At 43.9% G+C, this 25,270-nt stretch overlaps 6 protein-coding genes across 12 annotated transcripts in view; 4 read left to right on the forward strand and 2 right to left on the reverse strand.

The window, feature by feature from the left end:
- Positions 1-38: 38 nt before the first annotated feature.
- Positions 39-1,999, reverse strand: LOC106748457 (carbonyl reductase [NADPH] 1-like). The gene is made up of 4 exons (XM_014626978.1): positions 1,883-1,999; positions 1,422-1,682; positions 691-929; positions 39-602 (listed from the first exon to the last, which is right to left on the reverse strand). Exons 1-4 carry the CDS (start codon positions 1,901-1,903, stop codon positions 299-301), a joined length of 825 nt encoding a protein of 274 aa, XP_014482464.1. The 5' UTR covers positions 1,904-1,999; the 3' UTR covers positions 39-298.
- A 138-nt stretch (positions 2,000-2,137) lies between these two features.
- On the forward strand, positions 2,138-5,952 carry LOC106748456 (vam6/Vps39-like protein). Of its 2 annotated transcripts, none has more exons than XM_014626976.1 (11): positions 2,138-2,228; positions 2,359-2,532; positions 2,621-2,876; positions 2,967-3,199; positions 3,275-3,519; positions 3,599-4,018; positions 4,102-4,419; positions 4,496-4,922; positions 5,004-5,126; positions 5,264-5,588; positions 5,672-5,952. In XM_014626976.1, exons 1-11 carry the CDS (start codon positions 2,159-2,161, stop codon positions 5,733-5,735), a joined length of 2,655 nt encoding a protein of 884 aa, XP_014482462.1. In that variant the 5' UTR covers positions 2,138-2,158; the 3' UTR covers positions 5,736-5,952. The 2 variants fall into 2 exon arrangements, with proteins under 2 accessions (XP_014482462.1, XP_014482463.1); XM_014626977.1 differs by having other exon boundaries at positions 5,019-5,126; positions 5,672-5,763.
- A 297-nt stretch (positions 5,953-6,249) lies between these two features.
- On the forward strand, positions 6,250-7,772 carry LOC106748390 (PITH domain-containing protein CG6153). Its single transcript, XM_014626843.1, has 6 exons — positions 6,250-6,519; positions 6,728-6,907; positions 6,997-7,040; positions 7,107-7,181; positions 7,301-7,402; positions 7,548-7,772. Exons 2-6 carry the CDS (start codon positions 6,740-6,742, stop codon positions 7,750-7,752), a joined length of 594 nt encoding a protein of 197 aa, XP_014482329.1. The 5' UTR covers positions 6,250-6,519; positions 6,728-6,739; the 3' UTR covers positions 7,753-7,772.
- Positions 7,773-7,816: 44 nt separating this feature from the next.
- LOC106748391 (selT-like protein) lies at positions 7,817-9,236 on the reverse strand. 3 transcript variants are annotated; one of them, XR_001374751.1, is made up of 5 exons: positions 8,986-9,236; positions 8,609-8,738; positions 8,337-8,520; positions 8,011-8,250; positions 7,817-7,908 (listed from the first exon to the last, which is right to left on the reverse strand). XR_001374751.1 is itself a non-coding variant. In XM_014626844.1 (4 exons), exons 1-4 carry the CDS (start codon positions 9,111-9,113, stop codon positions 8,120-8,122), a joined length of 573 nt encoding a protein of 190 aa, XP_014482330.1. In that variant the 5' UTR covers positions 9,114-9,236; the 3' UTR covers positions 7,915-8,119. The 3 variants fall into 3 exon arrangements, 1 of the variants encoding a protein (XP_014482330.1); XR_001374752.1 differs by having other exon boundaries at positions 7,831-7,921; XM_014626844.1 differs by lacking the exon at positions 7,817-7,908 and having other exon boundaries at positions 7,915-8,250.
- A 387-nt stretch (positions 9,237-9,623) lies between these two features.
- Positions 9,624-12,788, forward strand: LOC106748392 (conserved oligomeric Golgi complex subunit 6). 2 transcript variants are annotated; one of them, XM_014626846.1, is made up of 10 exons: positions 9,624-9,822; positions 9,971-10,062; positions 10,251-10,525; positions 10,603-10,747; positions 10,827-11,038; positions 11,120-11,343; positions 11,427-11,818; positions 11,895-12,056; positions 12,224-12,385; positions 12,460-12,788. In XM_014626846.1, exons 2-10 carry the CDS (start codon positions 9,985-9,987, stop codon positions 12,691-12,693), a joined length of 1,884 nt encoding a protein of 627 aa, XP_014482332.1. In that variant the 5' UTR covers positions 9,624-9,822; positions 9,971-9,984; the 3' UTR covers positions 12,694-12,788. The 2 variants fall into 2 exon arrangements, with proteins under 2 accessions (XP_014482332.1, XP_014482333.1); XM_014626847.1 differs by lacking the exons at positions 9,624-9,822; positions 12,460-12,788 and having other exon boundaries at positions 9,835-10,062; positions 11,895-12,019; positions 12,224-12,379.
- A 646-nt stretch (positions 12,789-13,434) lies between these two features.
- Positions 13,435-25,270, forward strand: part of LOC106748445 (serine/threonine-protein kinase N) — a 38,254-nt gene continuing 26,418 nt past the window's right edge. For 2 of the 3 annotated variants that reach the window (XM_014626953.1, XM_014626955.1), the window contains exons 1-3: positions 17,954-18,231; positions 20,370-20,498; positions 22,041-22,242. In XM_014626953.1, coding sequence (XP_014482439.1) covers positions 18,112-18,231; positions 20,370-20,498; positions 22,041-22,242 — 451 coding nt within the window. In that variant the 5' untranslated portion in view covers positions 17,954-18,111. Of the gene's footprint in view, positions 13,929-17,953; positions 18,232-20,369; positions 20,499-22,040; positions 22,243-25,270 lie in introns of those variants that run through there. The other variant, XM_014626954.1, reaches the window with a different exon arrangement.

Genomic DNA, 25,270 nt, shown 5'->3' on the forward strand with positions numbered 1-25,270 from the left:
TGTAATATGAAAGTTTTCTGTAAAATAATGATGTATCATTCTTCGATATAGAACTTTATTTAACTATGTATCAAAAACAAAAAGTTTCTAATTAATACATTTACATACGTGTTATGTGCTTTCCCAGAAATAACTTTTTCCTTGACAATAAATTGTACAATAGGAGCGTCATGTTTAGAATACATATATAGTGTAATAGAAATAACAACAGAAAATATATTTATCTGTTTGTTCGTGTTAAGTTCTGCAGAGGAATGATTAGTGGATTCACTAAGCTTATCGGTTTGTCCGTTGCTTGTTACTTCCAGTCGGACAATGTTTTATCGAACCAAATATACTTTCCCTTTATCTCTGTGTTTTCTGGTAATAAAGCACAGTAAACAGGTGCAGCTGCCCCTTCCTCGGGCTTTAAGTGGCCCTTGTGGCTAGTCATATCGGTGTCCACGTAACCAGGATGTACAGCGTTCACCGCGATGTCCTCGCGCGGATCCGCGTTAAACATTGCCTGATGAATACCGGCCAAAGCGGACACTCCGACTTTACTCGCGACATACGCCGAGTCTGACCAACCAGCTTGCAAGTGAGTGCCGGACTTGGCGGCGCTGAAAATAACAATGTACGCGAATATGAATTTTGGAGATACCTCCTCACACGAACAATCGCAAAATGTTCTACGATCATACAGCTTACTTGACAAATTCGCGCATGATGTTATCCAATTCCTCCTCGGTCAGGTTTGGATCGGCTATCTTCTTCTTTAATGCATCGCCAGTGATGTTGCACAAACGCCCAGCACTGCTGGAAACAAGAACCACTCGGGCATGTGGTCTGAGCAATGGATAGAGTGCAGTACACACTCTGCGCAAGCTGAAATAATTTACTCGTACTGTTTCTTCAGCTTGGACTGCAAAAGGATCCGTAGCGTCATTCTATGGTAAGAAAGTTAATCAGTTTTAGTGTATGTATCGATGGGTAACGCTTCATATTTTCATGAAACGTCTACAAGATATGCAGGATATTCCTGACCAGCAGAGACAAACTTTGTGAAGGCACAGAACAGTTTGAGGTGAACAAATAAAGTCTTCTATCACTTTGCAAATTTTCGAGTTGTTAATGATTGAAAATAGCCTTGCATAAAGGCTTCTTTAGTTAATAACTCAAGGAGGTCTCTACATGAGACTATTTTCAATAATTGATAATTAAAAATTTTGCATATTTGCAAAATGGCAGAGGACTTTTGTTGTTCCCTTAAATCCCTCACAAAGTTTGTTCCTGTTGGTCTGGAGCACCCTGTACAGTTATTTCCTAACGTTTCAATATGTTACATAAGACTCATGAAATATGTTTAGCAAATCATATATGTCAAACTTTTTGCTAAAGTCATAAAAAAACGCTTATTAATAATGTAAATGTTTAACTACTTTGAACGCTATAGCAGCATTGTTAACCAATATGTCGAGGCCACCATATGCGTTCTTCAAGTAGTCACGGAATTTCGTGACGCTCGTGTCGTCGTTGACGTCAAGTTGGTGAAATTTCGGTTTCAAACCCTGGCTTTCCAATTCACCGACGGCGCTCAAGCCGCGATTTGTGTCGCGAGCTGTCAGATAAACATTACCGTCGAATTTTTGGCAAAGAGCTTTGACAATTTCAAAGCCGATACCTTTGTTTCCTCCAGTTACCTGAAACGCAAGTTACGCGGAGTTACACAATTCATTAATTACGAATCTAAATTTCCTACTAACTAGCTAATAACTAATCTAAATTTGCTACTAACTAACTAACTAGCTGATAACTCCAGTCGACTTGAAATCTAGAATAATTAACGGCGGGAATACAATATTCATCAATTATCTCGGCATTTCTATGTAATTATACGTACCACAGCTACGCGGACCGCCATATCGAGCGACTGTACAGTGCGATGTAAGGTTGGCTTGTTAACTCTTGCCGACTGATGATTTCTCGTGCTTCGCTTTGCTTTTTTTGCTTCTTTAGACCTTGGGTGCGCGTCGCGTTCTAAGTGTAAATAGTGCAGTTGGAACACATCGCAGCGAAGGTGGCAGTTGTCAAACTGCGGGAGAGTGTGAAGTACGTGAAGGAATCGAGGTAATTTCGATAATTTGTCACCGTTGACGGCATCTTTTAAATAGCAACAATGCACGACGCTTACGAGGAGATGTCCGTGTTAAACATCACGGTGCAAATCGAGTCTATGGCTGCTTATGGTGAGTCTATTCCTTGTTCCGTAACCTTTAGTTAGTATGAACACATACATCACACATAATCAGATTATTATAGGAAGTACACTTGTCGATAGACTTTTACTTTCTCGTTCCTCATCGCATTGTTTTTCAGATGACAATCTATTGATAGGCACAAGAGAAGGTCATCTCCTTATGTACAATGTACCGTCAGTGTTTGACGATAGCCATAAGTTAGAATTATTAAGACACAGTAAGAATTTCAACAAAAAACGAATCAATCAGATAGACGTAGTGCCGGAATACAATTTATTAATCATCCTGACAGGTATATTAGTGCTTTATTGCATTATTGCAATGTAATGATTTATACAATGTCTCCTATTGTGCATCGATCTAACTTTGGAAAATTCCAGATAATATTGTGTGCATTCACGACTTAAATTCGCCAAACTTCCAACAAATCTGTCAATTACAAAAGACCAGAGGTGCTACTCTATTTACCTTAGATGTTCAGGCAACTGAGAGCCTAACAGGTGAAAAGAACACCGTAGTACGCTTATGTGTTGCTATCAAACGTAAATTACAGCTATATTACTGGAAAGGAAAGAAATTTGAAGAATTTAAAGACTTTGAGATGACTGTACCTGATATACCACGGCAATTATCATGGTAATGGATATCGAGAGAAACTATTCAAAATTAATCTCGATACGATCGCTTTGCGATAATAACTCTAACAATCGATTTTTAATTTTTAAGGTGCGGTGAAGCATTGATATTAGGATTCCGTGGCTTGTCCTACACCATTTATGATTTAGATGGTAAAGCTAAAGAACTCTTTCCCACTGGTAAATCTCCGGAGCCAAGTGTCACAAAATTATCAGATAGTTCATTTGTATTGGGAAAAGATTCCCAGTCGTTCATCATGGACACGAAAGGAGAGCTCGTTCAGCATAATCCTGTCAAATGGTCCGACACACCTGGTGTAATAGGTGCGAAATAGACTTTGTTATTTTTCTTCTGTAACTACAGCTGCAATACAATCAAATTTTCATCGTGTTTTCCAGCATGGGATGATCCTTATCTGCTCGGCATTGTGCACGACAAATTGGAGGTGTACACGTTGGAGGGATGCCTGCATATTCAAACGATCAAGGATCTGAATAAAGCTAGACTCATATTCCGATGTAAACAAGGGAAGGTTTTTGTAGCGTCCATCAGTCAGATTTGGTGCGTCAAGGCAATCGACGTTACCTTGCAAATCAGGACTTTGCTGGAGCAAAATCAATTTCAGCTGGCGTTAAAATTAACCGTATGTTAATTGCACTACCGTATTTTATTTGGATGTATCAACAATAATTCATGGTATATTATACAATGATATATTTTAGAGTCTGTCGGACATAACGGACGAAGAGAAATCCAAACAGATCTACAAAATCCAAACGTTATACGCACATCATCTGTTCTACAACAAGCGGTTTCAAGAAGCGATGGACTTGTTCCTAAAACTGGGGACCGATCCGTACGAGGTGATCAGGCTGTTCCCGGACTTGGTTACACCGTCGACCAACACACACGAACTCAGCGATCCGGCACCGAGCCTGCCGAAGTTGCAAGATCACGATTTGGAGAAGGGTTTACGCGCGTTGATAGTTTTCCTGACTGAAGTCAGGCACAAGTTGATGGCGAAGGACAAAGAGCTTAATAAGGAGAAGAACGGATTAAACGGAGAGAAGAATATAACCGCCGTGGCGACAGAGCAGCTTCTAAAGATTATAGATACCACTCTATTGAAGTGCTATTTGCAGGTAAGAAAAGAGGAAAACTACCAAATGCGCAAAAAGATTTCTCGCAGGAAACTGTCTGAGGTAAATATTCGACATCGTTTCAGACTACCGATGCTCTGGTAGCGCCTCTACTCAGATTGAATCACTGTCACTTGGCGGAGGCTGAGAAAACCTTGTTGATGCACCAGAAGTATCCAGAGCTCATTATATTGTATCAGACTAAAGGTCAGCACAAGAAGGCGCTGGAGCTGCTGGAGAAGCACGCGAAGGAATACGATTCTAGTCTGAAGGGCACCGAACGTACGATACAGTATTTGCAACATCTCGGCAAGGATCACATGGATTTAATCCTGAAGTTTGCCGGATGGGTTTTGACGGAAGATCCCGAACAGGGCCTCAGGATATTTATGGAGGACATACAGGTATCGCGTATCGCCGTTCTGTCGTCACGTTTCATTATTATTCGTTAATATTACTCAGCTTCCCGTTTATTTACAGGAGGTCGAACATTTGCCCAGACCAAAGATACTGGATTTCCTTTTACGGTGCCACAAGGACTTGGTGATACAGTATCTCGAGCATGTGGTGCACGTATGGGAAGATACCAATCCGTTGTTTCACAACGTTTTAATACACCAATACAAGGAAAAGTGTCTGGCCTCGATGGACGCGAACGCGACGCCGGCGGAAAAGGAAGCGTCGCAACACATCCGACAGAAGTTGCAACAATTCCTGGAAAAATCGGCGTATTACACGCCGGAAACAATACTGGTGCACTTCCCGTTCGACAGTTTGTTCGAGGAGCGTGCGATTATACTCGGTCGACTTGGTCGTCATCAGCAAGCTATATCCATATACATTAGTCTCTTAAACGACATACCGCGTGCAATACAATACTGTCACAATGTATATACAAGGTACCAAAGTAAGTGTAGACTTTGAAATGATTACATTTGATTTTTTCTTTAATTACGTGTCCGGAAGAAGTGACACAGTAATTTACTAGAAATTCTACTTCAAGATCAAAATCGTGCGGACAAGCAGAAGCAAACAGATAACGCCGATGAGGTTTATGTTCTGCTGATTCAGCAATTACTGAAGCCTGATAATGAAGGAGTTCTAATGGCCGGTAAATGACTGTGTATATGCATATATAATATATAAAAATATATATATTGTGCATGCCTTTAATACTACGTTGCAAATCGTTCGGTTTCATTTGTTCATATTTACATATTTGAGCTATTTATATACTTTCACATCAAGGTTGTCACACGGAAATTCAAAGAATGGCGCAACCAGATTTAGAGATGGCCCTCCAACTGCTAGAAGAACACGCTTCCGAAATAAATCCCATGAAAGCCTTAGAAGTGTTGCCAGATTCCGTACCTATCGGCAGAATAAGACGCTTCCTGGAGGTTAGCCTACAGAATAACTTGAACACAAGACGAAAAATGCAGGTTCTCAAAGGGCTACTGTATGCAGAGCATTTACAAGTGCAAGAGCAACGGATGCACTATGAATCGCAAAACGTCCTCATGACAGAATTCAATATATGCCCAGTTTGTAAAAAACGATTTGGTAATCAGAGGTTGGTGTAAAAAGTCTTTATGTAATCTAAAACACTTGCAAATTATTCTTACATACATATATTAATCGGTTCTATTTTTTCAGCGCTTTTGCGAGATACCCCAATGGGGACATAGTGCATTACTCTTGTCAAGATCGCAAAGGATAGAAACACAATTATCTTGTAATTGCGTAATAAAAATATCTATCTCATATATACGTATATCGTCGGAAGCTGTACATATTGAATATATATGTATTTTACATACGGATTTCGCATATCTCGACATATTACACATTATATGTTATGCGAATTTCGAGAATTATCCCTCCCAATAAAACTACTTCCTGAAGAGTTTTCAGGTCGACTTATTTCTTTTTTTATAGTACGATTTTTGTCATAAGGTAAATGTAAATGTATGTAAATAAATACTTAAGAACGGAATAATTTCCTATTTATACCCGCTCATGTGAGAATTTGACGTTTGATTATTATTTCTTAAACTTAATATTTTTTTAGAAGATAATCAGGAAGCCGGAAAAAAGTTAAAGATGACGTATGCAGATATATCGTTTGTATATTTGAAAAAGATTTCAAAATTATATAAATATCAATTTTATTGGTGCAACGGAAATCCGCGTATCGTTGTATTTCAAGTGAAAATGTATATAGATTCTGCAGAGGTCTCGTGTTATAAACACAAATTTTATTTACGAACAGGTTATGGTATACAAAAGGAGAGAGGAGAAGAGCGGGTTTCGATGTAAATAATCTCTCAAAGCTATTTAATACCGAATCTTTCGTGACCTGCCGTTCGACTGATAAGAGGATTCTATTATCCGCGTGCAAAAGTTAACTGTCTGTTGCAATTACACTGTTAAAACAATCTTGCAATTGTGATCTTAACCTAGTAACTGCTTGATAAACTTCTCATATTCCTAAATAAATTAAGGTGAGTGACAAATGCTTCAAATATTGATAGTCATTCCTGAAAGCGCAAATCGTTTCTAAATACAACGGTTATACTGCGAAATAAAAAACGAACAACTGTCAGTGTTCTGTTTGCGTGCTTCCCGCGGACAAAATAATTCGGATCTGTGTAAACACGATATGTTTCGAGAAAATTGCATACTTCTATTTTAATATTTTATCGATAATAGAGTTTGCGGATAATGGAGCGTTGTCACAATTGTGGTGAACATACGAAGACAGATTCAGGTCCTTGTTGCACTTTATATAATAAAATAGACATTGCTAGGGTACAATGTCTGAATGAATGCACAGAAGGTACCGGTGCAACAGTCTTCAAACCATGGGAGGAAAGGTTAAACAGAATTAAGGTACTTATAAAGTTTCTTCCTCGCAGACTTCTAATTGTTTTTATAAAAATTCTCCGCGAAGTTTCATCTTTCATTCCATCTTATTTTAGTTTGTGGAAAGTGACGTAGATGCTGAGCTTTTATTCAATATACCGTAAGTATCCATACGTATCATACAATTAAAATTATTTTATATGTAACTATTCTTAATCTTTTGCAGTTTCACAGGAAATGTGAAATTGAAGAGCATCATTGTAATTGCAGATGAAGAGTTAGAACCTAATACAGTGAAATTGTGAGTAAAATCAAACCTCTTAAGGAAAATAATATGCATTAATATATTTGGAGATCAAAGTAATCTTTTATTTATAAATAAATAATATACATAAACTTATAATGTACGTTGATATATAGATTTAAAAATCGGCCAAACATGGTGTTTGACGATGTGATTTCTCCGGATCAGGAATTTCACTTACAAAGGGACCCACATGGTTTGATCGAGTATCCCGTGAAGTATGTCCACATATATATTCTATTGTGATATATACATAAGATTTATAAAATTTCCATTGCTGTAACCTAATACTAACTACAAAAGAATGTTTGTAGGAGATATTACAACACTTGCAGGATTTAGATATTATAAATTCTATTACAGGACAGTCAAATTCTCATCTGTAAATCATTTGAGTCTTTACTTTCATGGTATCGGGGAACAAATCAGAATTTACTACATTGGATTGAGGGGAGAGTGGACTCCATCTCACCAGCACGGTGTAACTATTTGTGCATATGAAGCACGTCCCTTAATTAGTGATCACACACATAGCTTCAGCCCAGTTTCCAATATACATATTAAATGATACCTTCGTTAAAATTTGCCCCTAAGACCTTAGTCTTAAACATGAATTTAGTCTTAAACATTAACAAACACTGAATATACGAGACGAGATGATGTATTATATCCTATTGTGAACATTTTTACAAGATAATTATGAAGAAGTGTTGTAAGTGAAGTCCTGTAATAAAAGTCTGGTAACAGTTTTATTTTAATTACATTTACATATATTAGTCTTGTTGGAATTACATTCTATGATATATGTTAAGGTTTCTTTACTTACTTAACAAGTATATTGTACATATTTTCATCACATTGCACCGCAAACTTTGCTGGCTTGCGTAGTACACGACTGGATTTATTAATCTCCGAGAATGTAATGAAATTATGCTTTACTTATTAAAACTGATTTTGCCTATATCTCGTTCTGTAAACTGCATTTCTAAATGGAAATCGATTATTTGAAATAGTTCCTGTGGTTGTGGTATCCTACCAGTTTCAAGCTTTGACCACACAGGAACATCTGAAATGTACCGTGATGGATACAGTTACTCAACGTTCAATCTAATAATTGGAATGATATAAAATGAGGTAGAAATTACTACATACCGTTAAAATGTATTTCAAATGCACCCGATGAAATAAACTGCCCTTCTATGGCGTTGCAGATCAGGAAAATCAATACACAGGAATAAAAACGATTCTCTATGCACCATTGCCACACGGATGGCACAGGACGACCAAAGTCAACTCCACTTACAATTAGAATAATAACCAATATTTTCAATGTTCCCTGAACACAAATTTACACGATCATCAGATGCATAAGCCAATATTATTAGTAACATAGTACGATATCAGATCGTTGTACGTGTAATTACCAATATTCTCGCAATTAACATATTATAGCCTGGCGGATTAAAGTTCTCCCCCTCAATCTGAAGCTCTGGATACTTTTGTCTGAGTATGTTCACATATTGTTCAAAGACTTTCCTGTAGCCACATGAATAGCTGTAAAGAAAAAACGACGGATATTTAATCGGGTGATGCGACGAAAATCAGTCGGAATCCAGGAGTTTGGGCGACGTTTTTGCGATAATTTGCGAGGAATGACCTGATAAGCGTCTTGTTAGGAAGGCCTATATTACGGCCACAGGTGATCGTTACACATTTATTATCTTACAGGCCAAGGGACGAGCGTCTGTGGCCGCGACCGTCAAGTTTATTCGCGAATCAACAAGCGGGTCGTTAATCTTACCAATAAAAGAATCTTAAGGTCGGCCCTGTCTTCCCGCCGAGTTTGGTTAACGGTGCTTCATCGTTGTTCGCCTCTATACTGTGCAACAACAAAATCGCGAGGACGCACAGACGTATTAGACAGCGCATATTTATTCTAATTCATCGAAAAAATACTACACACACTCACGCGACAACTAAATGCACCGGATTACTGCATGCTATCTACTTTGCGTACTCTTTCTTTCTTTCTATCTCTCTCTCTCTCTCTCCCTCCCTTTCTCTCTCTCTCTCTCCCTCACTCGTTATTCTCTTTTTACCACTCTCTTTCTCTTTCTATATCACAGCAACTATCGAATATAGTATCGAGTATCGATACTATTCAGAAGCAAATTATTTTAATTGCTCCTCGTAGAGCGAACGAATATTGTCCGGTTTAATTAGCATTGTCAGATTTTATCTCGATAGATTGTGTGCAAGGTAAATTCTTTTATTATGAGTAAAAAGAGAAAAATTAGGCAGGAGCCGCGTATACGCATGTCGAGATGAAAAGTGAAATGTCATTGGCTAATCCTACTAGTAGCGTAACCATTGTCAAACATCTGCACTACGTTACACTATCTGCACTTATGATTTGACGGTTGGTGGAAGAGAGAAAAAGATAGGACGATTACGAAGCAGTTTAGCGGTGCAGCTGTAAAAAACTCGTAAAAAAAGTCGTACATTTTTTTCATTACTCGTAACTTGTTTGACTTCGTTACACAAGAGGTGATATTTTATCAATTTCTCTTCCACTTCAAAGACTTCAAGTTTTTCTGTAACAAATTGGCCCTTTTGGTAATTAATAGGTGCTTGAATGGTATGTGTAAACTTTTAAGAGGCTGTAGTCGTCACGTGATTACACACGCTATGGTGCCATCACTGACGTGTCGTGTGCTTAGTTGACATGGCTGCTTTTTTTTGACATTTGCGTACGGTATAGGTTATGGGTTGCTCATAAATTTTAGAATCTGACTGCACGATGAGCGAAAAAAACATCAACTCCGCTTTAGTGCGAAGGGTCAATAAATTATTGGAATCCAGAGTGGAGCATGATAAGGTTCGTCGTAAACAAATTGTTTACATGAAAATTTCGTGTTGAGGGTAACTCGATAAAGTTTTAAGTGTTAAATAATTAACTGTAATGTTAATTATGTGTCGATTACATTTGTTTATTATTATTATTATTATTAGTATATATATATTATATATATAGTGTTACAAATTCCATTCCATAATGTATTCCAGGATACATTGGAAGCTCTGAAAGAATTATCGACGTTCTTCACTGAAAACACCTTAAATTCTCGCCGTAACTTGCGTAGTAAGATAGAAAGGAGAAGTCTGACGATAAATGAAGAATTTTTGGCTGCCTTTAAGGAGGTAAAGGCTTCCTTGGATGATGTTTACCAAGATGTTCTAGCCATGAACATAGCTGTACAGTCTATGACTAATCGCTTGCAAGTTACAAAAGCTCAAACATCACAACTCATAGAACATACGTCAAAACTTCAGAATGAAAAGTGAGGAAAAGTTTTTGTATTATAACTTATAGTTGCGATATCAAAAAAAGTCACTTATCATTTGCTTTCACTGCCAGTCAAACATTATCCATGCAACAGGAGGTTGCGAGCGCGTTTATTAAGAACTTTCATCTAACTTCCCCCGAATTGGCTGTTTTGCATGGATCAGTTAGAGAGTCTCCTATAACAGAAGAATTTTTCTCTGTAGTTAATAAAGTACAGGTAAAATGTTGAAAGTTATTTTTCTTTAATAATTGTAACTATATCTGTTGTTACATATATACATTTGTTGACAATTCAGGATATTCATGGTAAGTGTAGAGTGCTGATGCAATCTGGATATCAGACATTGGCTTTGGACATAATGCAGAGAATGACACTGCTGCAAGAAGCTGCGCTGGAGAGGTTATATCGGTGGACGCAGACTCAGTGCAAGAACATAGAGAATGAACGTCTGGCACCATTACTTATTAAAGCTATGAGTAAACTGCAAGATAGGCCAGTGTTATTCAAGTAAGACACTTGACATTTTGTCACAAGCCTTCTTAGTTATTATACATTTTTTCTCATAAATTAATATATTTCTTCTTTCAGGTACATTTTAGATGAATACTGTGCAGCTAGAAGAACCGCTTTGGTGGGATCCTTCATAGACGCGTTAACGTTGGGAGAAGGTTTCGGTGGAACACCCAACCCCATAGAGATGCATGCCAATGATCCTAAGCGATACGTCGGTGATATGCTCGCATGGTTGCATCAAGCGATTCCCGTAGAGAAGGAGAATATCCTCACCTTAGTAAAAAGCTGTGATAAGACTGGTGGGAAGTTATTTCCTTCTTCGAGTTGAAAGAAAGCACCACGTTTGAACATTCGAATGTGTTAATGCATTCATTGTTCGCAGATGTGTCGGATCAGGTGAAACAGGCGTTGAGCAACATCACCGAGAGTTTATGTCATCCTTTGAAATCGAGAATAGAACACGTTATATCTACCGAGGCGCCAGCGACGGTATTGTACTCCGTCACAACCCTAATTAGATTCTACCGCGCTATCACCGAACAGGTGATACCCGACAGCGTTCTGGATCTTACACTCTTCGATTTGCTGACTCAGAGCGAGAAGAGCTTCCTCAGTAGACTCCAGAGAGAAACGAGGATCGCTCTCGGCGAGCGCGCGGAGCCCCCGGGAAACGATTTGGTGCCTGCTCCGTCCGTCTCTAGATTATTGTCGCTTCTAAACGAGATACTATCTGTAGCTAGCATCGCCGAGGATAGAGAGAAGGACATGTTGCAGGTACGTTTAATGGGGACGTTTTTCAACGTTCGATTTTTACATTCACCCTGTGCTTTCACTTTCTGATCTTCGACAGATCGTGTCGTGCATCATTGACCCGTTACTCCAAGAGGTCAACGAGACTGCGTCCAGATTGCCGACGGTGGACATGGCCGTCTATCTTCTCAATTGCATGCATCAAATACAATCGACCCTGGCGTTGTATGAATACATGGACCAGAGATTAGAAAGGTTACAGGTGATTGGTTGGTTTTGATTTAAACAATAATGGACGCGATTGTGACACGCTGCTTCCATCACTTGTATTTTTCGACATCTGCTTTTTTATATTCTTTTTTTGCAACTGTCACCTGTCAACCGTCATTAACTAACTGGTAACTGTCGTTGTAATCGACGATTTTTCAGGCACAATCGGACGCGCAAATCGACACACTTACGTCGGAGCAAGCTAGTTCTTTGGTGGCGCATTTGAATCTGGGCTCGATCTACACCATTTTACAAGGTCGTGAACAGGGTCCACTGTCATCCATACCCGGCATGGATGCCCTCAGCGTGAAGGAATTCACTGTAAGCGATTTGTACATTCAGATCCGCGACATATAATAATTGCTTGCGGACGTGAACATGTCGTTTCTTTGTAGAACAAACTAGAGGCATTTCTGGTGATGCCGGACGTCCTGCTGTTGCCACAGATAAGTTTACTGCAGAGTAACAATCATCGTTTAGTTACCCAGAGAAGATCGTTTGAAGTGATCGGAGCCATATACAGACAGTTGTACGACGCCTGTCATGATCCGAAGAATTTATATCAAAACGCCGGCAGTCTCTTTTCCAGGACGCCCGAGGAACTGCTGAATATGCTGATCTCGCAGTAATCGCGTATTCCACGAGCTTCCATAGGCATCATATATTATAAATATTATAAATATATGTATATAGTTTAATAATATAACGAACGTACCAAAACGATCATATATGTTCATCTATGAGTAGGATCCATTAGACACTTCCGAGCGTTTCATAATGACTAATCTCGTGTATAAAAAGCACTTCGAAGCATATAGGAACTAGTCTAGTGGATTACACTCTCGAGGTACGAAATATACATTGCGCAGCGATTGACGAAATCATAGACTATTTATACGACAACATTAATCCGGTTTAATAACCAAGTAGTTAGTGAGTTCCTGCATCCGACTGGTATAATCTTTTAGATTTAGAAATATACTGCAATTAAAAATGCAGGAGCTCACTAACTACGATTGTTGCTAAACCGGATTAACGTTGTGACGTAAACCTAGTCATTGTTACGCGACGGCAACTCGTCGATTTCACTTAACGCTCGCAACGACTCTACCTTTATTTCTCACTCGATGTTAAACAAGCGAGAGTTCAGTCGGAACCCGTCCGTGGAAGAATTCCCCGTCATGAAATCTCGATAAAACAAGTTTAAATTCAACACCTCACGCCGCCGATAAGCGCGATTGGCGCGCGCGGTTCGCGGATGCAGGTGACCCGGGACTGGTCGCACCTCGTGACGTCACGGGCGACGCGAGAGACCTGCGCGCACGCGCCTTGCGCGGCGATTGGCCCGGCCGCCTGAAGTCAGTCGACAGTCCGGTGCGGTGGAATGTGGTCGCGTTCGCATTTTGTCCGCGAGCGCCGTGCATCTTTCATTCATCCACCTGTGTGGTAGTGTGCGTGACGGCTCGATCGTCGGCTGCGGCAGCCTCCTCGCGTCCCAGCGTCGTCGTCGACGTCGTCGTCACCACCGCGGTGGACAACGACACGGCGGTCTCTGTCGCGAATCCCCGGCGGGGCGGGCGAGACGGCGAAGCGCTCTCGGAGGTGCGAGACGAGAGGCGCGTTTGGGCATCGCTGCACGCGCGAGAAATGCCGCGGCGCCGTACGGCGGCGAGCACGGCGCCGACGCGAGGCACCCAGTGAAAATATAATTCCGGCGCGCGATCAAACGCACCATGGACCACCACCACCTCCCTCCTGTCGGCCACGACGCGCACAAAGGACGGATAGAAAGCAGTGAGTGAGTGAGTGGAAGCAGCGTATACAAGAGTGCGGGAGCAAGATGGCGGAATCGAGCTATTATCAGGTGAGTCTCGCGGCTCCCATCATCATCATCCGTCCGTCGCGAGAAGCGGTTACACGCTCTCTTTGCGAACTGGTGCTCGGCGTCGCCCCGACGGATCCCCTCGGACGCCATAATATCCGCGCACCTACTCTCCCGGTAGACGCGTTCGCGACGTTTCCGTCGTCCCTGAGCGTTCCCACCTTTCCGCCTGTGTTCTCCTCTCACTCTCGCACGTTCGTTCGTCCGTTCATCCGCTCGCTCGCTCGTCCGTCCGTCCGTCCATCCATCCGCGACGCACATGCACTTGTACCCCGGGGCCCAACGGCAGGTTCTCTCCCGTCGGAACACGACGACGGGATCGACGCGGTTTTCGTGCACCGCGACGAGCGTGCGGCGAACGAGCGAGCTCTCGGTCGCGTTAAATCAGGCGTGACGGGTCGTGCACACCTGATATGCATCCGATTTCTTACTTCCCTACCTGCACGCATTGGTCCCACTCTTACTCTGCATCGACGACCGGCCGTCTGGGTTAATTGACTCCGCTCGGCGACTCGCGCTTGCCCCCCTTCTTCTTCCGACCACGTCGCCGTTTATCGTCTAGAGAGCATACAGAGAACACGCATTGGACGAGGACGACGACGGTTAGCCGACCGGCTGGTGCAACCAGCACCTAGTTGCACAGACCGCTTAATTGACTCCGCTTAGCGGTACGCCGTTCTTTCTTAGATTACGGCTCGGGCGACGTCGGCGAGAAAGAAAGGGAGAGAGAGAGAGAGAGAGAGAAGATTAACGTCCGACCGGCGTTCTCTCGATTTCCACCGTCCAGACTTCGATCTCGTAATCTCGCGGTGTAATTTGGAGATCGACTCCTCGACGAGGGTTACCGCGGCGAGAAGAGCGAACCTCGTCGCCGGATCGCCGCGCGAGTAAACACCTCCGCGGCCCCGCGGCGTCGAAACTCCGACTCGTCGAAACGATACCGGTTTCACTCCCGGTGTTGTCGTTTTACGGAGCCTGGCGTTAATCGGCGTCGGTGTAACCGGTCTCGGGCTGACTTTCCGCCGCCGCTCGGTCCTGGGTAACACCTGCCCCCCGACCGGCGGTTATCGACGAATCGATGGGAGATCCGTCCGATCACTGTCGTCTACGGGTAAAGTGGATCACCGGCCGACAAGACTATTGTTGCGTGTCGTTACGAGCGTATGGCGGTGCTGTCGTGGGTTAGAGCCCACTGGCGGCACGTCATCCTGAGGCCCTGGAATTGACAGCTGACGCTGTACAGCGTCCCCTCCTCGAGTCGGACTTTCGCGTTTTTCCCTAAGACGCACGGAAAAAAGAAGTAGCTTCCCATAGGTAAAAATTAGGCCGTCCATACGATACAACTGAAATGTAGTTATTATAATTAACTAGTTCTCTCTATATCTGTGCCTACACAGATTTTGTTCGAATATTTTGTTAGAAGTAAACTAATTTTTGAATTTTTCGCTACAACAACAAATTACTTTTTCCGCAGCAAGTCTTTTTGTTGCCATTACAGTAACTAACAATTTGCTGTTCCAGCAAAATTCTTTCCCCCGTGTAATTTCCAGATCCCACAGCTAAAAACCGGATGTGGTAACTAAATTTCAGTTGCATTAACGGAAAAAAGAGATTGGCTGTAGCTAAATTAATTATAACCATTTATTATTATAACATATAGACAAAAACTTTAAAACTTTAGCAGCGTAAGTAGTTTTAAAAGTAGGAAATGTATTCTTGTAAATATCATTTGCGATAATACGTTTGCTGCAGCAGCAAGAGTTTGCTACTGCGGCAATTAAAACTGCTTACGGCTGCTAAAGTATTAAGTGTCCACATATTACCCCCAATTTAATTACGAAGTTAATCATTTTTTTTTCCGGGTATATGGACAACTAATTCCTCTTTTCCGAATGCAAGTTGTATTTATGGTAACTAAATTCAACTACAATTCATTCTGCGAAATACCGACGATTTCGTCAGGTCGCCCTCGCCCGATGTTTTCCGTTACCTCTGACTGGCAGAGTTCACGTCGGTGGTATAACAGGTGCGAGGATGTGCATTGTCAGGGTTGCCACAGACCTAAAAAACCAGGAGAAGTTATGAAAATTTAAAATATCAGGGAAAATCCGGAAAAATGGGAGAAAGATAAAAAAACCCTGAAATTTTGAAATTTGCCCACAATTCCTTTAAATGTTCTCAACTGTATTCTTTTTCAAATATTTGTTAATTTTATTTAGCTTGAATTTGTATTCAGGATTATATTATGTTATTAAACTTTTAAGTTTGTGTTGCTTCTAATAATATGCCTCCTCTGCAATTTCTGCTTCTAAACGTTAAAATTTAAGATTAAATATTGCTCGTGGAAGATTCTCCATTGTCGTCTGGAAAACATGGAAAAGTCAGGGAACTTCAAAATTCACTTTCTGTGGCAATCCTGATCGCCCACTTTTTTTCTAATAGTTTAAGTTAAAGTTCTAAAGTTTTGGAAAAAAATCGTTTTTCCCCCCACTTTTCCGCGGGAAAATCGGAAAAAACATGTTTTCCCCGGAACTTTACAACAATAAATTTCGATGGCGTTCCCGTCTCAGGATGCAACGTCGCGGAAGAGAACGCTCGACTTTTCGCGGAACGCTCGCGATTAATCCGTTTCTGCCTTCGATGAGCGTTGATTGGTTGATAACGCGAGCTGCGGGTAAGTCGGCGTTATCGCGGGTATTACGCGATTTTGCGAAAATTGACGTCACAATTCGCACTCGTCCGCTCGCATGTTCGCTCGACTGACTCGCATATGCAGTAAAAACAATTCTCCCTCTCGGGAGCTCGACTCACTTGACGTGAGTCAGAGAACCGTTCATTTATGCGTTTCCTGAGGCTCGTGCGTAATCGCTCGGGCGCAAAGGGTTCGCCTCATGACGTCGTGACGTCTGTTGACCTCTCGGAATTTATTGTGCGCCGTGGAGCAAATATCGCGGAATGAAAATGCATGAAAATAAATCGCGCGATGTGTGTGCGTGCGTGCGTGCTACCCCCTCCTTCTCCTCCCCTCTTTCTCGCTTTTTCGTCGCCATAAATTAATATCTAAATGTACTTTCATTCTCTCCGCACGGTCTCGAGGACCTCTCTCGTTATTTTCTATTCCTTCTCTCCGCCTGGCAACGCACGTTAGTGGATTTACGTAACTCGCGCGCGCGCGCGGCCGAATCGTGAATGAGACGTTGCAATCTCGCGCGGCGACTTTGAAACGCGTGTACGCTTCAGTAGTCACCTCGACTGCCGCTTATCGCACGGTTAGTTCCGACTAACGGCGGATAACATCGGTTACGTTATATAGGCGGAATCTCTTTTCTTCTTTAACAAGAGAGAGAAAGAGACGTGCAAATATATCGTTGCTCCGCTGAATCCATCCCGCGCCGAAGGGAAGAAACGAAAGAAGAAGGGGTCGGTCAAACAGCCGTGCGAAAAGTTACAAAGCGTGAGGTCAATCGTTATCTGTACGCAGCCGGTTGTCATTGTTAAAGTCGTGGTAAATCTCGCCGGGCGTAAATCACGATTCGAGAGATGCACCGGGCGTGTGCCCTGCCTTGAAGGAGGAACGTCTTCTTCCTCCTTGAACATGAATCAGTCAGCGAGGAGGCGGCGACGAGAACGCTTTGGCGGTTGAGCATCACTGTTATCGGGATCGCTGATAAGAGATAACGACATCGGCACTGTCTCTCCTTAGTCATTGCCGATTCTCAAATCGACCAAGGCTTACGTGTCGGAGAAGGCACACAGGTCGCGAAAAGTCGGCGAGAGGTCGGAGACGGGCGATATCGTAGATTTTCGCAACAGGTGGCTGACGTTTACCTGCGCGCGGTTGCAGGCGGGAGATTACCGGCCACGACAGTGATTCAGGTGGTGATTAACCGTGAACTCTCGCGATGGGGCCTTGTTTGCTTGTTGTCCGACGTGTTGAATTTTAGCGGCGTGAAGTGTTATTAGAAACGATTATCTCTTTCTCTCTCTCTCTCTACGCTAAATGTAAGTCTCTCGTCGTCACCGCCGCCGCTGCTGCCTCGACGACGACGACGGCCGACCCGCACGGTGACCATCGACGCGCGCTTTGAGACAACAGACGATATTGTCGTGTGCGCGGGCCTCTACCTAGGCCGTGAAAGTCGGTCCGCGCGCGGACACGGGAACAATGTCGTTCATCAGCGTGGGCAGAGCGAAGAAGAAGTCGACGGGTGCGTGCAAATGCATACCAAAGTTGACCAAAGTGTCCAGCTCGAAGTACGTCCGGGCTTGCATCGCGCCCTGCGCGGTACGTCACCAAATTGCATCGTTAACCGTCTAACCGCGCTCGAGCTTTTGCGATTGGGGTATCCCTCGAGAATTTTCGTAGTGTTATAAAGGATTGTCAATGCGAACCTTGTCAACGAGACCTTGTGATTCTTATCTTTAGCGCTCCGACACACATTTGCGACGATGAATAATATATTTGATGTAATATGCAAAAGAGTGAGCGCTGCTGCGAGAAAAGTGACGTGGATCATGTTTGTGGAATTGTTCGAGGACACTCGGATCGACAAAGACCCGGGCACGGTTAGAAGGTTGAGGAAAATAAGAAATTGATCGATCAACGCGCGCTTCTCGGCGAAATCGAGCTGTTCTTTCTCTCTCTCGCGGTATCCGGATCGTCCTTGTTCTCGCGGAGTCACGTTCCCCCTCGCGTCGTGCTCGAAATAGGTGACACCGACGTGCGTTCCACACAGTAAGAGATTTTGTGTTAAACCTAACACATTCCACATGTCCCAAACGGTCCACTGAAATTTTCGCGTTAATTTAACACCATGTGAATACGTTGAGAAGTAACAAATGTTGTGTTAACAATTAACACAATATTTTAATACGTTAACGTATTCGTAATCGACACTGAAGCGTGTGTTATTTTAACACTTATACGTGAATATCGACGCAACACCAAATGTTGAAGTAACTTAAACACAATATAATCAATTTAACATACGGCTGTGTTGCAAATTTAACATAACAATCTTAACAAGGGCCGATTTTCACGCAAGTAGAAAATGTTTTTTTACTGTGTAGGAGCTGATCGAACACCTTTCGCGGATGTTTCAACACCCGAACTGTCGGGTCGCGCGATCCGCGTCGTCCCCCGCGAAATGACGTCGACGCCGGTTCGCGGGCAACGGATGACGTTCTCTCCCTCGCGCTGATACACGGGATCTACACTTTCCCCTTTCGTGTGTTTCATCTGGCGTCTTCGTATCCGTGTATTTCACTTGGTCGAGCAGATCCGTGTGTTGCGCGCCGCGCGCGCCAGACGATTTCCGGTTGGCGAGTGTTCCGCGATGTTTCGTTGGTCTGGCCGATACCTCCTCGCCGCGATATTTACGTCGATATTTACGGTGCAATTTCCGTCGGGTTGTTATCTCAAGCTTGAGGCACGCGAGGTCTCATTGCGATCATTACGCGCGAGGATCGAGCGACCGGCTTACGCGTAACGCCGAGAAACGATTACCTGCAACTCGCCGGTGCGCGGAAACAATTGCGGTGTCGATATCGTTAAAATCGGTAGTTATTCTCGCCCGATTGGCCCGTTGCTTTCTATGAAAGCGAACAAGAAGGAAAGACGGACGAAGAACTGATTAAGCGCGAAGAGAGGTACACGGAGAGAAATAATTTGCTGACGCGGCAAATTTTATGCTGTCGCAAATATCTGTTAGTTATTACGCGGACGGCGAAACGATTTGTTAAGAATACTAATTTTGCCATTCACTGGATTACTTTGCTGAATCTACGAATCACTTTGCTGGGAGAACGAATTAGTAAGCGTAAGAAAACACTATTTCGCTCGTAACGTGTCCTTAAGAAATTCACTTAGCAGAATATTTTCTATTCTGGCGACAAAATTATTCCTTCTCTGAACGGAAAAGAAGAAGTAGCTCCCACAGGTAAAAATTAACTGTCCATATAATACAACTGAAATTTATTTAATTTAGCTAATTTTTTTGGCCCTGTACTTAGTTTTTTGCTCCCATAGCTAAAAACTAGGTCTGGTAACTATGTTTTACTTGTATTATATGAACAGCTAATTTCTTCCTTCCGTGTAATTACGAATAATTCGTTGATTTGGTTAATTAAAATGGCCGATTAAAAATTGTATCGCAATGAATATGCAACACGAGCAGCAACGACGGCTTCAAAATTATTTTTCTCCGTGTGTGGAATCGTTGCGCACCACGTCTGCGAATGGCATCGGTGTCCCGCGAAATCGAAATCCGCGCTGATCGCGTCGCGAAAGCGAAGGAGGGGAGGTCAGCACGGAGCGAGAAAACAAGTCTAATTAATTAGAAGATGATTAATCGAGCTTATCACCGGCGACGTTCTCGATCGCCGCGTCACAGCCGTCAATAACGTGCTCGCCGTTTGTTTCAGGGCGATTACATCAGGCACCCGGTTCTCTACGAACTGTCCAGCAAGTATGGAGTGGCTAGCAGTGACCAGGTGCCCTTGCCGGCTCGTCTCGACGTGCTTCGGGAGCACATACGCCGTGAAATACGCAAGGTATGTCGAGTTTCCCTTCGTCTCGAACCGCGCGCGCGGCTTCCCCGAAGCTCCCTTTTTCTCCTCCCGCGCATGTACGTACACGCGGTAGCTGCTCATTTTCTTCGTCTCCGCTCTTCCTCTCTCACTCACCCCATTAAATGTTCTCGCTCTCTCTCTCTCTCTCTCTCTCTCTCTCTCCTTATCCCTCTCTCTCTGTTCCTTTCTTTTCGGTGATATTACCGCGATATAATACTCATTATTTGCATGTTCGCGAAAGTTAATCTCGCTTCTCGCTGCTACAACGCTCTCGTCCTCGATATCTTTTTTTATCTCGCGACTCGAGCAACAGAGATTACCGATAGACGTCTGTCGTAACGACGGGGGAGGGGTGTCAGAGGGTACACCCGTGCGGGATTAGCCCAGTCCGCGATTCCGTAATCACAATCGATGGGAACGCGCGCACCGTCTCGCGGAAAACGACTCGTTGACGTCCCGCGGTGTTCGCGGGAACGCGCGCTTTCTGTGGGAAAGTGGCGAAATTTTTCGCGCCCTCTCCCCCGCGCCTTTCAACGCCCTCCCCCGTCCGCGTAATGAGCGATCGATGATCTACGGTTTCCGGATGGGCGCCGGACGCGCGCTCTATATCACACCGCGAATGGGGAGTCGAGGGTGGCCCGTTTCTGCGACTCGCGACGACTGGAAACGAGTTTCGCGTCCGCCGCGCCACCATTCTCCTTCTCCCGCGCTCTCTCGCTCTCTGTCTCTTTCTCTCCTCCCGTTCCATCTCCCGGTACTCGCTACGCGCCTTTACGAGACACTCTCTCACGCCGTCTAACCGCTGCCCACCGTTAATAGATCCACCGTGAAATGGAGTCGCCCTGTAATATTGTAACACGATGGGTTTCTTAAGCCGGCGCATTTTCATAAACGATCGCATTACACATCGTGTAATATCTGTCGCGCATGTCGGCAGTTTTCTCTCTCGGTTCACACGGACGCTATACAGCGTCGTGGCAATCGATCCCGCAGATATGTAAGTATCGTGATTTCCTCTCTCTCTCTCTCTCTCTCTCTCTCTCTCGCTTGCTCGCTCTCCTTCTCTGTAGACAAGAAGTACCTCGCCCTAAATAATTGTTTTCGTTCGACGCAACATGCATCGGCCGGCGGCTGGCGCGTTCCACTTTAGACGTTGGAAATACTATGTCGGCTGACTCACACCGTGAAAATTTGCGGTAACTACATGCGCGCACCGACCGATAGAATCGAAGGATACGCCGTAGAGGTATATTATTGGGCACGTGTGCAATTTTACGTCTCATTTGCCACGCGAAGGAGCGGCGGATCGGATGCGCTTACAGGCGAGCGACAGGTCGAGCATGATAAATGTCCCCGCGATTAAATTCCCGCGGAATAAGTCCGAGTAATGATAAATTATCGGTGTAATAATTTCCCGCGGTCGTCCGCGGTGACGCGCGATCGCGTCATTTGTCCGACTCGGCATTCGCGAATTTGCGTCTGTCTTTCTTTCTCTAATGTTTGCCTCTCTTCACCTTGCCGCAGGAGCTGAAGATTAAAGCCGGCGCGGAGAAGCTGAGGGAGGTCGCGACCGATCGCAAATCCCTCTCCGACGTCGCGATGATCGTGAAGAAGGCGAACAGCAAGCTGAACGAGCTTCAAGCTGAGCTCCAGCAGCTCGAGAGTCAAATTATACTGACGCAGGGCCAGCCTCAATCGCCACAGCAGAATCACTCCAACGGTCAAGGTAAGGCGAAGCCGCGCACGGCTCAGATATCATCTTCGTGTTCGCTCCGCGTAACGTAGACCGAATCAAACGGGCTTGGCTTTTAAACGGTGCGACGTGAACCTCGCGTGAGGTTCACCAACAACGTCGTTCATGGCTTCGCCGGTCGATCGCGACGTAATGCCTGCGAATCAGGGTTTTCGTAAAACACCTGTGTCACACTGGGTATTCAAGATTGAGAATCGCGGATTGAAGTTTGGAGCTTGACCAAGCGGGGCAAGGAGAACCCAAATCGAAATCAGTTGACATTCTAATCCGTATTCCTCAATTTCTAATATCGAGTCTGACTTCACGGACTTTCCGAATCGAAATTTTGCCTCTGTGCTATGAACCTTTGATTCTACACAGAGAAGAAGTATTAGATTCAAATGAATAATTATTCCAAAACTCCTTAGTAAATTTAAGTTTGGATTAAATATTACTTGAAATGTAGCAAGTTTTTTTTTCTAGATTCAAGTAATATTTACTTGATTCCAAGTAAGAATTCGCTGAGAAATATTGAAATAATTATTTACTTAAATCTAGTACTTTTTTTTTTGTGTACAACACAATAGGAACTAAGATAGCAAAATAGTTTCGATTTCAATTCTAATGATATAACTTACTCCTACTTTAGCCGTGATGATGTCTTGAATTTTCATTTCCGCTGTTTAGTTTGTCCAAGGTAGCGTTAAAATTAAATCTGTCGAATTAAAGATCCAAAAGAGAATTTAATAAGTGTCAGTATCTTCAATATAGGTATTTATTAGTCGATAGATCATTATTTAAGTAGACGCTAACTATCCTTAAGAGCGTCGAAGTAGCGTCAAAATTTCGACTCGGGTAGAAAGCTGGGAAACCGCAGGAACGATTAAAACGCGCTTCTCACGGGCGCGTATCCGGTGATCGAAGCGTCGTGCAGTAGTTGGCAGGCGGCGTCGGAGGCTGGGAAATTCTATCTAATTTCAGGAAAGCATTCGCCGCGATACTCGAGTGAGAAGAAAAAAGGGACTCGGCAGCTCGTTCGCGCTCACGGCAATTATCGTCGTGGCTTTACTCATAGATTACATATCGATAGAGCGCGGTAATAGCTAATGTTCCGGCACACAGCTCCCTACCGCGCTAACGATCGTTCTGCGTTGTTAACGAGGAGGCACTTAATAACCCCACCCGCTAACGAGGCGTCGAGACGACGTCTTTGGTTTTATAAAGCTCGTCCGAGCATGCCGAGCTATCATCGTCGACGACGTCGCCGCTGTTGCGTCTTACGTCGCCATTAGCGTTGACAAATCGACCGTATCTCGTCGACGTCGAAGTCTCTCCCTGACTCATCGATCGATATATCACGCCCGCCGATACGTCAGATACGAACCCAAATACTCGACGGTACAAAGAAGGAACGGTCAATGGGATAAATATAGCGAGTTGCGTATTAATAATCCGTTCATTCTCGATCGATCGGTCGACCGGGCGTGACAAGAGTCAGTAACGCCGCGATGTCAAAGTAACGTCGTCGTCGCTCACCTCTGACGTTTCGTGTGCCGAGGAAGTGACCTTTTAGAACGCCCTTTGTAAGCTCCCTTTTACCCAGATTACGGGATAAAAATTTAATCGAAATTTTCGTGATTGTTCCGAAGGAAAAGGGATCTTACGGATTTCGTAGCGAAAATTTCATCCGACCTCGAAATAGCCGAGATTGCTCCGTTTGCTCGCGTGATCTATCCGACGATCATTTGTCGCACGATAAATAAAGATAAAAGAAAAACATGGCTTCGTGCGATTCTATCTAACTGGACACGCAGACGCGAGGCTTAAAACGGCGGTCAATCGCACGCAGCCGCCGGTTTCTCGACGAGCGACAAAGGCATGGCAATTATCGTCCGCGAGGCCCGCGTCTGCCGCGTGGCTCCCTTGCTTCAAAGTGTCCCCTCCCATAAATTAGGGACGATTAACGGCATTCTTCGTAATCAGGGGATCACGACCCTCTCGGTATTGTGTCGCGGTGTCGCGTTTCGCGCCGAATCGTCGTGATGCAAATCTGAAGTTGGAAGCGTTATTTCTCACGCCTTTGAGGTCTCCTCGCGTCGACGAAGGAGAGAGCACGCAGACGTTCGAGGTTATTCGGAGAGTAACTAGACGGAATCAGGCTGGGTTTTTCATGCCTTTCTTCTATTTCTGTTCTCGTGCGATAAATGTCATTCGTCGAAGATCCGGTCAGCAGAGAGATTGCGCATCGTCGCGGTTATTCCTTAACGGGTTTCCACCGAGCTTCCACACGATCATCCCATACGTCATCAATTGGTTAATCTAGCGCGTTGCTCTCGAGGGAAAAACGCCGTCCGTCTTCCTCTCTCGAACGAGTGTTCTTTCCACTGCGTTAGCATCGAGCGGCTTGTCGTCGTGGTCGCTCGATGCGTCAGCCTCTGTACGTACGTACGAAGAAACTGTACAGACTTGCGCTCGCTTTGAATTGACGGTAAGTGGCAGCGGCTATTTATACCGTGGACCCCGACGATCTATCCGCTCCTCCAGTTAAGTCAGTCATCGTCACACGGTCTTCGGGTTCTCTAGCGAGCCGCCTCGGGGGTGGTGTCTCATTCAGCCTCCTACGTACGCGACGTGTACGAGCCGCGTACGTCATTCAACGCGGCCCTGAAACCCATCGCCGCGACCAGTCGCGGCGTTTCTCACCTTCATTGGTCATGGTCGAAAAATACCAGCGATCGCGAGAAAAACCTCGTCCAACGTGCGAGAGTTCTTCGTCTCTGGCATCCACGAGGTGCCTAATAACTAAAGACCATCGGCCTTTGGCGCACGAAGTTTAGTGTAATAATAAATTTTGCTGTTTATTCAACAACCTCCTGTCGGTGAATTTCTGTCAAATCAGCATAGGTGAAACTGCAGAAATGCAGTTTCACAAGAATATCTAATATACTTTATTGAGCCTTATATATACATACATACAGGGAAAATTTAGTATCAACTCATATTCTTCTCATATATAAATAAG

The sequence above is a fragment of the Dinoponera quadriceps genome, unplaced genomic scaffold, assembly GCF_001313825.1.
Source record: "Dinoponera quadriceps isolate SergipeBrazil2010 unplaced genomic scaffold, ASM131382v1 scaffold2183, whole genome shotgun sequence".
Classification (NCBI taxonomy): Eukaryota; Metazoa; Arthropoda; class Insecta; order Hymenoptera; family Formicidae; genus Dinoponera; species Dinoponera quadriceps.